General features: G+C 42.0%; 1 protein-coding gene across 3 annotated transcripts in view; it reads left to right on the top strand.

The window, feature by feature from the left end:
• The window catches only part of CWH43 (cell wall biogenesis 43 C-terminal homolog), a 50,750-nt gene that overhangs the window by 20,161 nt on the left and 14,312 nt on the right, over positions 1-16,277 (top strand). For 2 of the 3 annotated variants that reach the window (XM_021701555.1, XM_021701556.1), the window contains exons 10-13: positions 7,123-7,228; positions 8,294-8,429; positions 10,421-10,570; positions 15,708-15,852. In XM_021701555.1, coding sequence (XP_021557230.1) covers positions 7,123-7,228; positions 8,294-8,429; positions 10,421-10,570; positions 15,708-15,852 — 537 coding nt within the window. Of the gene's footprint in view, positions 1-7,122; positions 7,229-8,293; positions 8,430-10,420; positions 10,571-15,707; positions 15,853-15,955; positions 16,040-16,277 lie in introns of those variants that run through there. The other variant, XM_021701557.1, reaches the window with a different exon arrangement.

Here is a 16,277-nt window from a genome sequence, read left to right as displayed (position 1 = left end):
CCCCACCCCCCACTCCAGCAACCCTCAGTTTGTTTCCTACAATTAAGAATTCCTCATATCAGTGAGATCATATGATACATGTCTTTCTCTGTTTGACTTATTTCACTCAACATAATACCCTCCAGTTACATCCACGTTGTTGCAAATGGCAAGATCCCATTCCTTTTGATGGCTGCATAATATTCCATTGTATATATATACCACATCTTCTTTATCCATTCATCTGTCGATGGACATCTTGGCTCTTTCCACAGTTTGGCTATTGTGGACATTGCTGCTATAAACATCAGGGTGCATGTACCCCTTCGGATCCCTACTTTTGTATCTTTGGGGTAAATACCCAGTAGTGCAATTGCTGGATCATATGGTAGCTCTATTCTCAACTTTTTGAGGAACCTCCATACTGTTTTCCAGAGTGGCTGCACCAGCTTGCATTCCCACCAACAGTGTAGGAGGGTTCCCCTTTCTCCGCATCCCCGCCAACATCTGTCGTTTCCTGACTTGTTAATTTTAGCCATTCTGTCTGGTGTGAGGTGGTATCTCACTGAGGTTTTGATTTGGATTTCCCTGATGCCGAGCGATATTGAGCACTTCTTCATGTGTCTGTTGGCCATTTGGATGTCTTCTTTAGAAAAATGTCTGTTCATGTCTTCTGCCCATTTCTTGATTGGATTCTTTGTTCTTTGGGTGTTGAGTTTGATGTAGATCTGCATCTTATGACTTTAGGGCCCCGTAAACCATCTCTTGAAGCCTTAGGTCATAGGCTGATAACATGATAAAATTATTTCATGAAGTTGGGTTCTTGGGATAGACCCATTTATTAAAGGCAAGATGCTCATAATTTTGTTGTATGAAGTTATATTTTCCATTCCATGATTTAACATATCTAAACTATGAAATAAAGAACTATTTTATAATGGGCTTTTTTGTACTGTTTGGCAGATACTGCTGAAGGCAACAATATAAGAGTTTGATTTACAAACGATCTTATAGATAATTCTTGAATTTGAAGATTTGGGGTAGCTTATGTATTGATGGGTCATGGAAATTTTCCTGTCTTCCCTTTCTCTCTTGCTGTCTACAGTTTAAAATATTCTACTGTCCCTTTCTCTTCTAGATAGATGGGCAGAAGAAAGAGTAAGTTGCAGTGTTGTGCTTTCTCTCTGCTCTGGTGAAGTTTGATGTGATTCATAATGCAGTGAGAGTTACAGTTTTGGCTAAAGCAGAATTTGAGGGTTAACTTTGAATTTTAGTATTCTGTATTACCAGGAAGATTTTTTTTTCATATAAATAAAAAGCTATGCTGAGGACAGAGACCATGCTTCTCTTATTTACCTTTGTAATTCCAGCATCTCACAAAGTGTTTGACACATATTCAGAACTCAGTAGTGGTTCCTTTTTTTTCTTTTTTTTTAACTATTCCTCAATAAGTAAATAATTCAATATATGGTCTCTCTCTTTTGTCCTTTAATTGTTACTTGTTGTTATTGCAACATAACTTCGGTCAGAAGAAGACACCTAATGTCAGCCAGGGACTCTTTTCAAAAGGAGTAATTGCAGTTGGATTTAATACTTGTTTTTTTAATTCATTCATTCATTTGATAAATGCTTACTGAATGTCTCTTGTGTGCCTGGTTCCAGGGGTATAAAGGTAAACAAGTTGGACAAGACCCTTGCTCTCATGGAGTTTACATTCTAGTAGGGGAGAAAGATGGTATTCAGAGGAACAAATAAAACCATCACTTTAGATCAGGCTGCTCAGAAGCAAATAGGATTATGAAGTAGAGAGGAACGGGGTCTGGGTGGTTAGAGAAGGCTGCTCTGAGGACGTGATGAGATTTGAGTCCAGACTTGAAAGCTAAAATGAAGCCAGTTACTCACAGAGCTAGGGGTAGAGGATTCGGGCAGAGGGCACGCGTGTACAGGGCTGAGGAAATGAGTGTGGTGTGTGTGAGGCCCACTGGGGTGGCTGGTGTGGCTGAAATTTGGTGAGTAAGGGGAAGAGTGGTAGAAGATGGGGACGGGGAGGCTGGGGAGGGTCCTATCATAGAGGGCCTCACAGAGCACAGTGAGGCATCCTCATTTGATTTTTCTTGCAGTGGAAGCCACTGGAGTATTTCCAGCAGGAGCATGAAGGAACATGACATATATATCAGTTTGGCTGCTCTGTGAAGGATGGATTGTAGAGTAGAAGTAGGGAGAGAAGTTAGAAGGCTTTTTCAGTTGTCCAGGAGAAAGACCGTGGATGTTTGGATGGGTGCGGTAGGTAGTGGAGTTGGAGAGAAGTGGATAGACTTAGAATATATGGTTTACCCTTGAACAACATGAATTTGAACTGCGCCAATGCAGATTTTTTTCAGTAAGTATGGAGGAACATTTTTTGGAGATTTGTGACAGTTTGAAAAAACTTGCAGGCAAACCGTACTACCTAGAAATAGTGAAAATTTCAGAAAAAGGTATGTTGTGAATGCATAAAATATATGTAGATACTAGTCTATTTTGTCATTTACTAATAAAGTATACACAAATTTATTATAAAAAGTTAAAATGTATCAAAACTTGCACACACAAACCCAGACCGTACATGGCACCATTTGTAGGGGAGAGAAATGTAAACAAACATAAACATGCAGTATTAAATCATAACCGCATAAAATGAAGTGTGGTACATATTGTACTTCTGTAATTATTTCCTAGCCACCTCCTGTTGCTATCGCAGTGAGCGCAAGTGTTGTATCAGTTTCAAATGCTGTGTGATGCTGATCTCCAGGTGAGCAGTTCGTCTCTCTAGTAAATTTCTTATTACAGTAAAAAGTGATTGGCGCCTCCATGGCTCAGGCAGTTAAGTGTCTGACCCAAATTTCAGCTTAGGTCATGATCTTGGGGTCACGGGATCAAGCCCCATGTCCGGCTTAGCTCAGATTCGGCTTGTCCCTCTCCCTCGGCTCCTCCCCCTGTTCTGTCCCTCTCGCTCTCTCTCTGGCTCTCTTAAATAAATAAATAAAGGTGATCTCTTGTGGTTCTCATGCATTTTTGACTGTAAATAATACCATAGACCTTGAATAACACCATGGGACCCATTCAAAGCACCACTAGTGATGCTAGAAGGGCTCCCAATGAGCGGAGAACAATCATGACAAGAAAAAGTTGAATTGCCCAATATGCTATAGATTGGGGCCTGCAGCCCCAGTCACCAGCATCTTGAAAGAAATGAAGCCAGGGTAAGGACCACTGTAAAAAAAGAAAAGGGAATTCGTGAAGCTGTGGCCGCAGCCACACCCACAGGCATGAAGTGCACCCACCTGCACTTTTTGCAAAGTATCTTTTTATATCATATTGAAAAGGCACCTTTTGTGTGGGTGCAGGATTGCTGTATGAAAGGCACACCTGTAGACCAACATGACTTGAGAAAAAGTGAAATCCTTATATAACAACAAAGCAAAAGGAAGGTGAAAGATCTAAAGCTGGAGAATTTAATTTTAGAAAGGTTTGGCTTAAAAAAAGGTCAAGATAACAGGAGGAGCAGCTTCTGCCCACCAGGGGGCAGCAGACGAGTCCCCAGACACCATTAAGGAAGTCATGGCGAAAGGATATCTGCCTGAACAGGTTTTTAATGCAGGTGAAAGTACCCTCTTGTGGGGGAAAAATGCCACAAAGGACATCTATTAGTATGGAAAAGAAGCGAGCACCAGGATTTAAGACAGGAAGGGATGCGCTGACTCCACTGTTCTGTGCAAATGCAGCTGGGCTTATGATGAGGACTCTCTTTATCTATAAAGCTGCTCACCCTGAGCCTTGAAGGGAAAAGGTAAACACCAGCTACCAGTCTTTTGACTGTACAACAAGGAGGCCTGGGCAATGAGAACCTTTCTTCTGGATTGGTTCCATCGATGCTTTGTCCCTGAAGTCAGAAAGTACCTTGCCAGTAAGGATGGCCTTTTGTAGTTCTTTTGATAGGAGACAATGCCCCAGCCACCCAGGACCCCATGAGTTCAGCACAGAAGACATCAAAGTGGTCTGCTTGCAACCCCTCCTCCCCCCCACCCCCATCTCTGATTCTAGATCAGGGAGTCACATGGCCCTTTCAGGCCCATTACCCACAATACTCTAAGAAGGAATTGTCAGTGCTATGGAGGAGAACCCTGACAGATAGGACATCATGGAAGTCTGGAAGGATTACACCACTGAAGATGCCACTGCTTAGCAAAAGCCATGAAAGCCATCAAGCTCAAGACAGTACGTTCCTGCTGGAGAAAACTGTGTCCAGATGCTGTACATGACTTCACAGGATTTATGACAGAGCCAATCAAGGGAATCACGAAAGGGATTGTGGGTAATGGCAAAAATGGTGGAGGCTGAAGGATTTTAAGGTATGAGTCTTGGAGAAATTCAAGAGCTAACAGACAGCACACCAGAGGAATGAACAGGAGACGACCTGATGAAGGTGAGTGCTTCTGCAGCAGTACCAGGTGGTGAGCAAGACGCAGAAGTGCCAGAAAACAGACTGACGTGAGACAGTCTGGCAGAAGGGGGCTGATTATGCAAGACTGCTTTTGATTTCTTTTACGACACGGACCCTCCTATGACAAGGGCACTGACCCTAAAGCAAACGGTGGAAGAAGGATTGGGCCATATGGACACATTTTTGGTGAAATGGAAAAGCAATAAAGTCAGACAAAAATGACAGTATATATCCAGAAAGTTACACTGCGTGGGCCTACCTCTCCTTCACCTCTTCCACCTCTGGCACCCCCGAGACAGCAAGACCAACCCTTCTCTTCCTCCTCATACTCAGTCTATTCGACGTGAAGACAATGAGGATGAAGACCTTTATGATGATCCACTTCCTCTTCATGAATTGTAAATAACCATCATGCCGTACACTTAATAAATCTGTCTGTTGTGTATGTATGTGTGTTGGTGTGAAAATCTATTACCTATGTGACAAGAACTGTATGAGAAGTTGGGGTCATCATCGGCGTTGTCACCTAATATTTATCGCATAGAACAGCGTGTGCAAGACTCATACGGAAGTGGACAGCCTAACCTTATGTAGGCATCAGGTGAGTGTATTTAATGTAATAACATCTTCATTTTCTTACTGTTTTATAACTCTACTTTCCAAAGAATTATATTACTGTACAGTATGCCTCTCTCTCTCATAATTGGAGAAACTGTGTATCAGTCTATCATTACAGGGAAGTTTTTTTTTTTAAGTGTAACAGTGTTTCCAAGACTGCATTATAATTATGACTGTAATACTGTAAGCCATAAAAATTTTATGATGATTCATTCATCAGTGTATAGGCTAGGCTACCGTGAGGCCATCATATCAATTAAACTAGGCTACCGTAAAACAAACACATTGCTGCTGCTTCATTATCAATGCATGAATTGTTATAGCTGCAAGTAAATACGAAGTTCTTTTTCACATTATCTTTTCATGTTTGATGTCTGCTGTTGGTACTACATGTAACATCTACAGAGATATAGGTACTGATACACGATTCGTATTGTAAACAGATGATGTAAACTTACAGTATCAACTAGAGTACAGGACTGTAAATGTGTTTTCCCTTCCTTATGATGTTCTTAATAACACTTTCTTTTTTCTAGCTTACTTTATTGTAAGAATACGGTATATAATATAATGTACAAAATGTGTGTTAATCACCTGTTACGTTATTGGTAAGGCTTCCAATCAGCAGTAGGCTATTAGTAATTAAGGTTTTGGGAAGTCAAAAGTTAGACATGGATTTCCAACTGTGCAGGGGGACAGCGCCCCTAACTCCCATGTTGTTCCAAAGTCGGTGGTATTCTGAAAGTGGAGTTGATAGGGTTTGCTGATGGATTCGATGTTGCTGGATGGGGAGAAGGAAGGAATCAAGAATGACTTTTATGCCTTTGGCTTGAGCAACTGGATCGAGGGTGATGGCATTTATTGACAGGGGAAGAATGAGAGAATAACAGGTTTTGGAGTGATGAAATCCAGAGTTAATTAATTATAGTTGTAGAGTTATGTGAAAAGGGATAGCTTGATGAATATAATCATGCCTCTTGAAATCCCTGTTGATGGTTCCATTCTCTTTATATGATATTCACTCCACTGAATAATCCTTCCTGTATAAGGATGAAAGGCCCAGCTTACCGGGCTGGTTAGCACACTGAGCTGTTTATGTTACGTAGCGGCCCTCCATTACAAAGAGGTTGCTACTTATCTTTCTCCCAGTCTGAACTTGTATGGTCCACTCTAAGTTGCTTTTCCAGTTGTGGTGGTGGATTTGTTCTGATCTAGCCATACTCTTTCTCAGGATCCCTGTTATAGATCAGTTAGGTATTCATTTGAGATGGATGGTTAGGGTTGGGCAGTGATTGTCTGACTGAGCCCATGGACCCAAAAGATGAAGACTGAGAGGGAGCTGTGCTCCTGAGCGCTGGCCTTGCCTGGACAGTAGGGGAGTAACAACATGTATAACTCAGAGGCAGCAGACTGCTTTATAGATCTGTTGAAGGACTCTCTGTATCCCTCTGTGATCTCATCCCTCTCCTGTGCAAGGGTGTCTCTATCCAGAATATGGTGTTTATCATTTTCATACATTTCTTTATCTTATTACTACCTGCAATATAGCCCCAGAGGATATTGTTTTCCCACGTTTTTGACTTCACCTAATGACATCTGACATATACATTTTGCAACTTACTTTTTAAAATTTAAAATCACCTTTATAAGATTCATCCATATGGAAATATGCAGCCTTAGCTCATTTATTAGGGCTGTGTAATGTTCCATTTTATGTATGTGACACCACTTATTCATGCATTTTCCTATTTTCCTATTGAAACGACAGCCAGGTTGCTTCTAATTTTTTGCTATTATAAACAATGCTCGTTATAAATGCTCACTTTCCAAATATTCCTCCTAACTTCCAAGCTTAAGATAGAAGTTCACAGAAGATTTATTATGAGTATATCATCTAGCAAAGAGCTCCTTATTTTTATGAATTAAATGTGGGCAAATTTAAGAAGAAAATTCTTTTGCTGAAATACAAATTTTGGTAGAGAGGTGGAGAAAACTGCCATTGTTCACAGTCATCTGAAATTACCCTTAAAACTATTCCTCAGGCACCAGCCACAGAGGTGTCTGCTGCCATCTGGCCTTTTAGGTTTGGCTACGACAACGAAGGATGGTCCAGTCTAGAAAGATCGGCTCAAGTACTCAATCAAATAGGTAAGCCTTTTACTGGACTTAGTTCCAGGTTTTGAGAAACTACTATTGTTATTTTTATTTTGAACAAGATCATAAGTAATAGGAGGAGGGTTTGCTGGGTCATAAACTAATCTCTTAAAAAGGCTTTACTTGGGTAGGCAGCTGCAGAAGGATTAAGTTTCTCTAACCACATCTGTCTTTGAGAGCAATTAATTCAGTTGATTCTGAACAAAGCCTCATACTGAGTATCTGCAGGGAGTTCTTGTCATGCCTTTGCTTTTAGAGATACTCCTGCTGGTGGCTTCGGTTGCTTGGGGACCCACTGTTGGGGATCAGAAAGCAGTTGGGTTAAAAGGCAGAATGGGTCAGAGTGATGCTCATTTGTGAAGCAGATTGCTCTCAAAAGCCGAAGGGCCAGTTTTTAAGTTTCTGGGCCCTGGGGTGTTCATCTTTGTATGAAGCATCCTGTCAAAGATGTGGGTATTTGGTTCTTAGATCAACTTCGTGGAGCATGGAGCAAGATATGGAAAGAGCTAAACTGTTCTGGTTAATCCTAATGATGACCATGTCTCCTGAGAAATTGCTGGGGGTCTGTATGATTCTAATGCCACTGAGAAATTTCCATGGCTCTTCATCCTGATTATAGGCCTCTGAGGCACCTCTGGCCAGGGTCTGACAAAACCAGGACACTTCTGTGCCAATACCATGGAGGTGTTTTCCCAGGAGTAAAATGCTGTTGCATACCACTCTATTATTTCTGAACATCAGTTGGATATTTGAGAAAGGCATTATGCTTATTTGAAATTTTGGGAAAGATGTTAAAAATATTTGAAAACTTAGAAATTATGCTTTTATCCTTTCCTGCATTTCTTCAAGGTGTCCCATGTTTTAATTACATTCTAAACATGGGAAAACTCCTTTTATAGCTCAGGTTTGATCGGCTTCATTTTAGTGACTCATAAATTACTTTGTTTTTTTGATTTATGAGGAAAGGCAAAGGGTTTAAGTTAGAATAAAGTTTTGCTAATTGTTTTTGTACAGCTGTGGTTACTCACTGCGTGCATTTTTTTTTTTTTTCCTGAATAGGTGCAGATTTCATAACAATTCTGGAGAGTGATGCCTCTAAGCCCTATATTGGGAACAATGACTTAACTATGTGGTTAGGGGAGAAGTTGGGTTTCTATACCGACTTTGGCCCAAGCACGAGGGATCACACTTGGGGGTGAGTGTACCTTGGGAACATAGCCCCGAAGACCAGGCAGCATGGGCTTCGAGTGGAGAGTTGATGTTGTCATACCTTAGTCCTATGAGTATGTTCCAGGGTGCTTCCAAGGGGGGATGAGGAAGTGTGGAAGATATGCATATTCCATGATTGTTTGAAAGGTGTCCCTGTTGCTGGATATTTTCTGTTCTTCAGCATTATATACTGTTCAGTGTAGGAGCTGAGGTTACAGCACTAAGCATGTCTGACCTGATGCTGTGTGCATGGGGCTTACATCCTTGTGTGAAGAAACAGAAAATAACCATGCACACACGGAGATAAATAAGAATTTGAGGTGGTGGTAAGCGCTATGTAGAAGAGGAAAGTGACTGGGGAGGAGGGACAGGGGGATGGTCAGGAAGGTCTCTGTGAAGATCTCATGATGAAAAGGACCCAGGATCTAGCCTTGGGAAGAGGAGGGAAGTGCCAGTCTAAAGACTCGAGGCAGGATCAGGCTTGGTGGGCCTGAATGTGGGGACCGAGGGGGAGCTGGTAAGAAATGAGGTCAAGGGCAGGCCCCTGATCTTAGAGAGCCACATAGTCCATGCTGAGGACTGAGTAATTCAGTTTTGATGGGGAACCATTGGCTGGTTTTTAGATGGGAGCCATCTGATCTGATTTACATTTTATTTATTTATTTATTTATTTATTTATACATACGGTTTTATTTATTTATTTGACAGAGAGAGTGAGAGAGCACAAGCAGGGGGAGCAGTAGAAGGAGAGGGAGAAGCAGGCTCCCTGCCAAGCAGGGATGCAGGGCTTGATCCCGGGACCCTGGGATCATGACCCAAGCAGAAGACAGATGCTCAACCATCGGAGCCACCTGGGCGCCCCTGCGTTACATTTTAAAAAGGTCATTCTGGGGGCACCTGGGTGGCTCAGATGGTTGAGCGTCTGCCTTCGGCTCAGGTCATGATCCCAGAGTCCTGGGATCGAGTCCCGCATCGGGCTCCCTGCTCCTTGGTGGCCTGCTTCTCCCTCTGCCTCTCTCTCTCTCTCTGTCTCTCATGAATAAATAAATAAAATCTTTAAAAAAAAATTAAAAAATAAAAAGGTCATTCTGGCTGCTCCTAGAACAGCTTATTGGGGGAAAGGGTGGGAGCGAGCAGGGGACATGACAAGCTGGACATGTTTGCAGATTCAGGTAGCATCACTGTAGAGATGCTCCTGCTGGAGGGGCTCCATCGGGAGCCAGAGAGAGAGTGCATGCAGCCGGGGAAGAGAGCTGGCTGAGGTCTGAGCTCTGCTCATCCTTTTCGGATGTAGCTCTTGGCCTTGGAGTAAGGTAGGACGTGTTTTCATATCTTTATCGGACAGTTCGTAACTGCTAGTTTTGTGAATTGTTACTCCGTGTCCTTGGTGGCAAGACATTTCCAACATTTTGAAATGGGCTGATTGATGTTAGAATTGTTTATGCAAATATGTTGCCAGAGTAACAATGCAAGGAAGATGGATTTTGTGTATTACTAATTCTGCCCTATTTGTGTCTCCATAGCATTTATTTATTTTTATTTTTTTTAAAGATTTTATTTATTTATTTATTTGAGAGAGAGAATGAGAGAGAGAGAGAGAGCATGAGATGGGGGAGGGTCAGAGGGAGAAGCAGACTCCCCGCTGAGCAGGGAGCCCGATGCAGGACTCGATCCCGGGACTCCAGGATCATGACCTGAGCCGAAGGCAGTCGCTTAACCAACTGAGCCACCCAGGCGCCCCTCCATAGCATTTATTAAAACAGAGTTGATGGCGTTGTGCTTAGCGACACAGCGAGACATGCTAAATAGCAGAGACTTATTGCCCTATCAAGCTGACTGCGCATTAGTGCTCTGAATGGCCCTCAGTGGTTTGCTTGGAGTGCGACACATCCCTTTTTAGCACCTGTGTTTAGTCCTGTCTCCATGATATGGTGGGACCAACGGTGATAGCACGTGTTTCTTTTCATTCCAATGCAGGATTATGGTTCTGTCACGATACCCAATTGTGAAATCAGAGCATCACCTCCTTCCGTCACCAGAGGGCGAGATTGCACCAGCTATCACACTGACCGTTAACATCTCGGACAAACTGGTGGATTTTGTGGTGACACACTTTGGGAATCATGAGTGCGTTTCTTTGGTCTTTCTAGTAGAACCCGAATGCCAAGAAATATGATTAGTACGTTACTTTGATTTCCATGCCTTGACCTTTTTTTTTTTTTTTTCTCCCAAAGTATTTTTCCTTATGTAGCTGGTTTTAAGAATGAGGCATGGAAACCTTTGAGATGTGGGCGGTCCTTAGTGATGGTACAGGGCAGCAACGAGGGCTGTGTGAGCCAGCAGGGGCTGAGCAGGTGCTGTGCTAAGTGCATTATTGTACACAGGACCATTATAGCCCCATTTTACAGATAAAGACTGTAGACTGAGAGAGGGTAGATGACTTGTCGGACAGGGTCATGCAGTGAGGCATTAGGCAGACCCAGCTCAGAGATGGCTCATACCTGGGACCACATGCTAAACCAGACAACAGAAAAAGGAAATTTCCCTTTCCTACAGGATTATTACTGTTGGGATTCGAGGGTACTAAACGATATTCCCTTTGCCCTCGTGTTTTCACAGTCCACTGATGGGTAGGCAGGGGAATCTGGCAGGGAGATCAAAATATCTCTTAATTCTGATAAACCTATGTGGGCGACATGGCTTAAGTGTGTCCACGTGGACCTGCTGATATATCCCCCGCAACAATACAGGAAACTGACTCCCCCAAAGCAGCAGACCTACCAGCAGGGGCAGAGTCTGCCCCGTCAAAATCTCCCCTAGGTAGACAGAATATGCCAGAAACACCCTGTCTGCAAGCTAACAGGTTCCAAGGAGAAGAGAGAGGAAGGATTTGAGACAAGCCTGCCCAGTTCATTCTGCCAACTAGTTAGAAAAGTCCTCCCAAAAAGTAAAAGGTGAGGGAGAGAGGCCAGACATGGTTTTCTAAGCAAGTCCTTCTGTAAGGGGACATGAGGAATGGGGAATGACTTTTATCCCCAAAGGATAACATTTACAACCAGTGACTTCGTCCTGAATAAATCATGAATAATACCAACTATATATCATAAAAGTAAAGATAAAAGCATATAATTTATACTCTGTCAGGCTAAACATTCTGTAATAACAATGGAAAATACTAACATAAAGTGCTATAAAACAGGGCATACAGGTTCTGTCCACATTAATGACAAGAGGCCACAAAGCTTTAACGTAACATACAGAACATTAGAACAACACTGCTGTGCTGTAAGTTTCACCTAAACAAGACGAGTGTGTCTGCTGGCCTTATTTTCTGGTTCTCTCACAGCATTATGTGGATCTGTGAAGGCATACTTGAATATCTTCTGAACTAAGTCAGAGCTTAGTAACATAAACAAACCATCCAAATGTAATAATGTGAACCATTTGCTCACTGGACCCTTGCTTGTCTCTTTAGAAATAAAAAGGGTGTTTAGAGGACAGATGATACTTGCTGATGGTCCATATTGCTTTAAAAAGCTGTTTAAAGAAACGTCTCTTTTTCTCTCAATAATTTTCATGTAGCAAGTACAGATATTCAAAAACCATTCCATTGACCTTACATTGGGTTTGGCTTTTAAAAAACAGGCACAAAAAAATAAAAAAATAAAACAGGCACTTCTGTGTTTAAAGTTGCAAGGTCTTAACCTAAGAAACAGCTGAATATACCCCTTCCCATTTTTCCTTTGCTTTTTTCCCCCCTGTCCCCTTTAACTCCTTCCAACCTCCAAAATGTAAAGAATAGACTTGAAAGAGAAGACTAAAGAGAGCCCTCAGAACGTGCTTGGAAAAGAGGAGGGAAGGATTACCTTTTCTAACTTTCCATCAACCACATATTTAAAGCTCTCTAATCAACGCCACACCTTTCCCATGTTCTCACTTATTTGCTGGATTAATGACACATGCGCGCACACGTGCATACACACACACACACACACACACATACAGTGACAACAGCAGTAATGATGCGAGCGAACACGTACGGAGGAGCTGTAACTCCAGGGAGGGAAGCAGTGTATTTGGGTGGCTAAAAGCATGGAATTCCAGCACGTGGAATCACACAGTCGGTCTGAACCCTAACTGAAGGTGTATCCTTCACCAGGTTATTTAATTGCCTCGGGCCTCAGTTTTCTCATTTGTAAATCAGGGGCAGTGATCCTACTGATGTCATAGGGTTCTGAATGTGAGATTTAAATGAGATAGTGCCATTGGTCCAGTGGTTACACTGGGTGATACAGATTCTGATAAAAAATGTATTATTCCATCTCCATGTAGTACAACATACACTCGTACAATGTTTTGTACTTGTATTTCATATTAAAACATTGAAGTTTAAAAAAATGAGATAGTATCTCATGCAAAGTACAGGAGTACAGTAAGTGCTCAGTTAATCGGGCAGCTTAAAAAAGAACCGATTCATCAAACACAGATCAAGCGTCTGCCGTGTTCCAGGCACAGAGCGAGGTGCGGTCATAGCTCGGTGAACGCCGTAGCCTCCCCGAAGCAGGTGACGAAGACGGTCATCCTTTGAATAATTTGAGAAGCCATCATTACATGTTTCTATTTGCCTTTGTTTTCTCCAATACTAGATAAAAAATTCCTAGTGTGAATAAATATTGAGAGACTTCGTTTTCTAGTGATTATGGCATGCAAACAGGAAGTCATATTAGGAGTGAATTATGGAATGCTTCTGCACGTTATTAGCTGATTCAACAAGATTTTTTAAATTACCAACTACACAAATACCTCTTTACCACCAATAAATAGGAAATAGCAGCATTCCTTAGAAGCATTTAGGTGTACACTGTAACTAAAATTAATGTTATTTTCTGCAATTAACTGAGTCACCAGTTAATCACCACTTTTTTTTTCCTTATAACATCATAAGTATACAAAGAAGAAAGAGTGCAGAACTTGTAGTCTGTAGTTATAATTTTGATCCTGTTGTAAGATAACCTCAGTGGGTTCAAGTCCTCTTGTTTCTGAATTGGATAAAATTATTTTTTCCAGCCCACATTATAGGGTTATGGGGCTGATCAAATACTAACAGGTAAGGAAACATAAAATTTGTTCTCTCTCTCACTCCCTCCCCCACTTCTTTCCTCTCCTTTCTTGATACTCATACATATACTATTTTTTAAAAAAATATTTAATCTCTATACCCAACATGGGGCTCAAACTCATGACCCTGAGATCAAGAGTTGCATGCTCCTCCAGCTAAGCCAGCCAGGCACCCCAATATACTATTTATTTTTATTATTATCACTGGATGAAATTTATCTCCTGAGAAAATGTGAAACCAAATTCATAGATTTTTTTTCGCCCAATGATATATTGCTAAAATATATTTGCGTGAAAACACTATCTGTGGTACAGTGGCCTTGGAATTCTCTTGACTAGATTTGAATCCCAGTTGTGTGCTTCAGAAGGAACAGAATTCACTGCAGACCTAGTTGAGGAACTGCTCACCAAGATGTCGGAAGGGTCAAAACAACAGATAAGAGATACTACAGTAGTTGGGAAGAGGGGCCATGAAGCATAAAGAGTGCAGCTACTGGGGAGGAAATACCCAAAACTCTCTCTCCTCCCACCTTTTTATCTCCTACTGGTGCCTCCAATTGGCCAAACCTAACTGGATATCAGCAGAAAAGAGAGCCAGGAGATGAAATCTGCATGCGTGAGCCTCTCAGGACACAGAGAAGGGCTGAGAACAGATCCGAACATGGAAGTTAGAAAATAACCATAGGCATGGTCCTTAGCCTCATTTAAAAATAGAGCTAATGCCTGCCTCTCCAGTTATTGTGAATATTCGGTGTCAAAGATGTTTAACAAATGGTCATTCTTTCACTCTTCTATTTCTTAAGACATCTTTTAATAGTACTCAGCTGTCTGTACATTCTTATCTAGGCTTAACTCTGTCTTCAGATCCTACCTCAGTGACGTTTCTCCAATCTTCTCAGTTCAGTTCTTGGTCATCTCTGTCTTTGTCATGGTTTGTTTTTTGTTTTGTTTTGTTTTTGCTTAAGTCATTATTAGCTACCGGTCTCTCTAAATGCCTATGTGAGTTCTACTGCCTGTTTGCTGTTGGATCCATTCCTGGCTTGTCTCCCTCTTGGCTAAACACTGCAGAGAACCACATTTCCCAGAGTCTGCTGCTTTCTGGCTCCTGGATAGGTTTAGCCCATGGAAGGCATTAGTGCAAGGCTGGAGGGCTGGAGGAAGAGAGAAGACAAGGTGTTTCTCATGCTCTCTCGCTCTTTTTTTTCTTTCTTCTTTCTCTGCTGTCTCTGGCAGCAGCCGAGTCTCTCCTGTGGCTCTAACTGCTCCTTAGGTGGCCCCAGCACCATCTCCCACCAGTCGGGGCGGTGGGAGTGCAGACTCTGGGCGTATCATCTCTTGTTGCCCCTCTAGCCCGACCAGTGCTACTGGTTTCTCATTGTTGCTAAATTCTGGTTGCCTCACTGATTCCTGTTTTGCTTCCCATCACCTAGGTAACCAATTTCCTATATTAAATTCAGCCTGTTTAAAACACCTAGAGTGGTTTCAGTTTTCCTGGCTGGATCATGTCAAATGTGATATCCCTGTTTTTCCCCAAACTGACTGTAAACCTCTCAAAAGCATGATGTACCTACCTAATTATCTGTTACACACTTACAATGCTTAGCCCAATAAAAGCATCATGTTTAGCCAGCTTTTGACCAGGAGAGCCAGGGAGGCTTTTAGGAAGTGTTCGGTTGATGGAGCTGAGTGGGTTACATAAGCCTGGTGTGCTCTGTGAACGTTAGGATTTTCCCTCTTACCAGTATTTCTGGCTCTCTTTAAATTTTATTTTATTTTATTTTATATTATTACTTTTTACCTACTATTCTTTAGCTGTAATACGGTGGTTAGGTCTTAGATTACTGATGCGATTCCTTCTGGTGAAAAATTGAGCAAATACTGTTTTTGAATAGATACTTAAATCAACTTCAGCTGATTTGTGGGGAAAGATCATGTTCTTAATCCAGTTTGTCAGCCTGCCCAGCCAAAGCACTGTGTCTCTGTCTTGTTCATTTGCATAACATTAAGTTATTTATCCAAGTAGGAATTACTCGGGGTTTGTGTACTGTGTGAAGATATTCTTTGGGAACCATAGGAAGGTATGTACTAGTACTTTTTAAAAAATTGTCTTGCAAATACAATAAAGAAGTACATTTTTACATTTTAGAGATGACCTTGACAGGGAACTTCAGGCAATTGCTGTTTCAAAACTACTGAAAAGGAGCTCTGATCAAGTGATATTCCTGGGATATATCACTTCAGCACCTGGTTCCAGAGATTATATACAGCTCACCGAACACGGCAATGTGAAGGTAACATAATCTTAATAGGATTTCTGATTTCTTAAGTAAAATGTTTCTTCTTCATGTTAAAAAAAACCCCAGTGCAACAATTTAATATGTATTTTGATTATAGACTGCTGTGTAGAAAACCAAGAGACATACTGGCTTTAAGCAACAGCAACCGTCAATGGCTCCTGGATCTGCAATTTGGACAGGGCTGGAAGGGGATAGCTCATCTCTGCTTCACACAGCTGGGTGGCTCAGCCGGGGACTGGAGTATCCACTTTGCAGATGCTTCCCAGGTGGCCAGCTGGTGCCGGTTGTTGACCAGGAGCTCAGCTGGGGCTTTGGGTGCAGGGTCCTGGTTTCTCTCCATGGGCTAACTTGGGCTTCCTCCCTGCAGATGGCTGGGTTCTCAGCGTGTGTCCCACAGAGAACCAGGACAAAGTTGTATT

Source organism: Neomonachus schauinslandi, chromosome 2, assembly GCF_002201575.2.
Source record: "Neomonachus schauinslandi chromosome 2, ASM220157v2, whole genome shotgun sequence".
Lineage (NCBI taxonomy): Eukaryota > Metazoa > Chordata > Mammalia > Carnivora > Phocidae > Neomonachus > Neomonachus schauinslandi.
The sequence above is the reverse complement of the archived record's forward strand: the minus strand, read 5'-3'. Positions and strand labels throughout refer to the sequence as shown.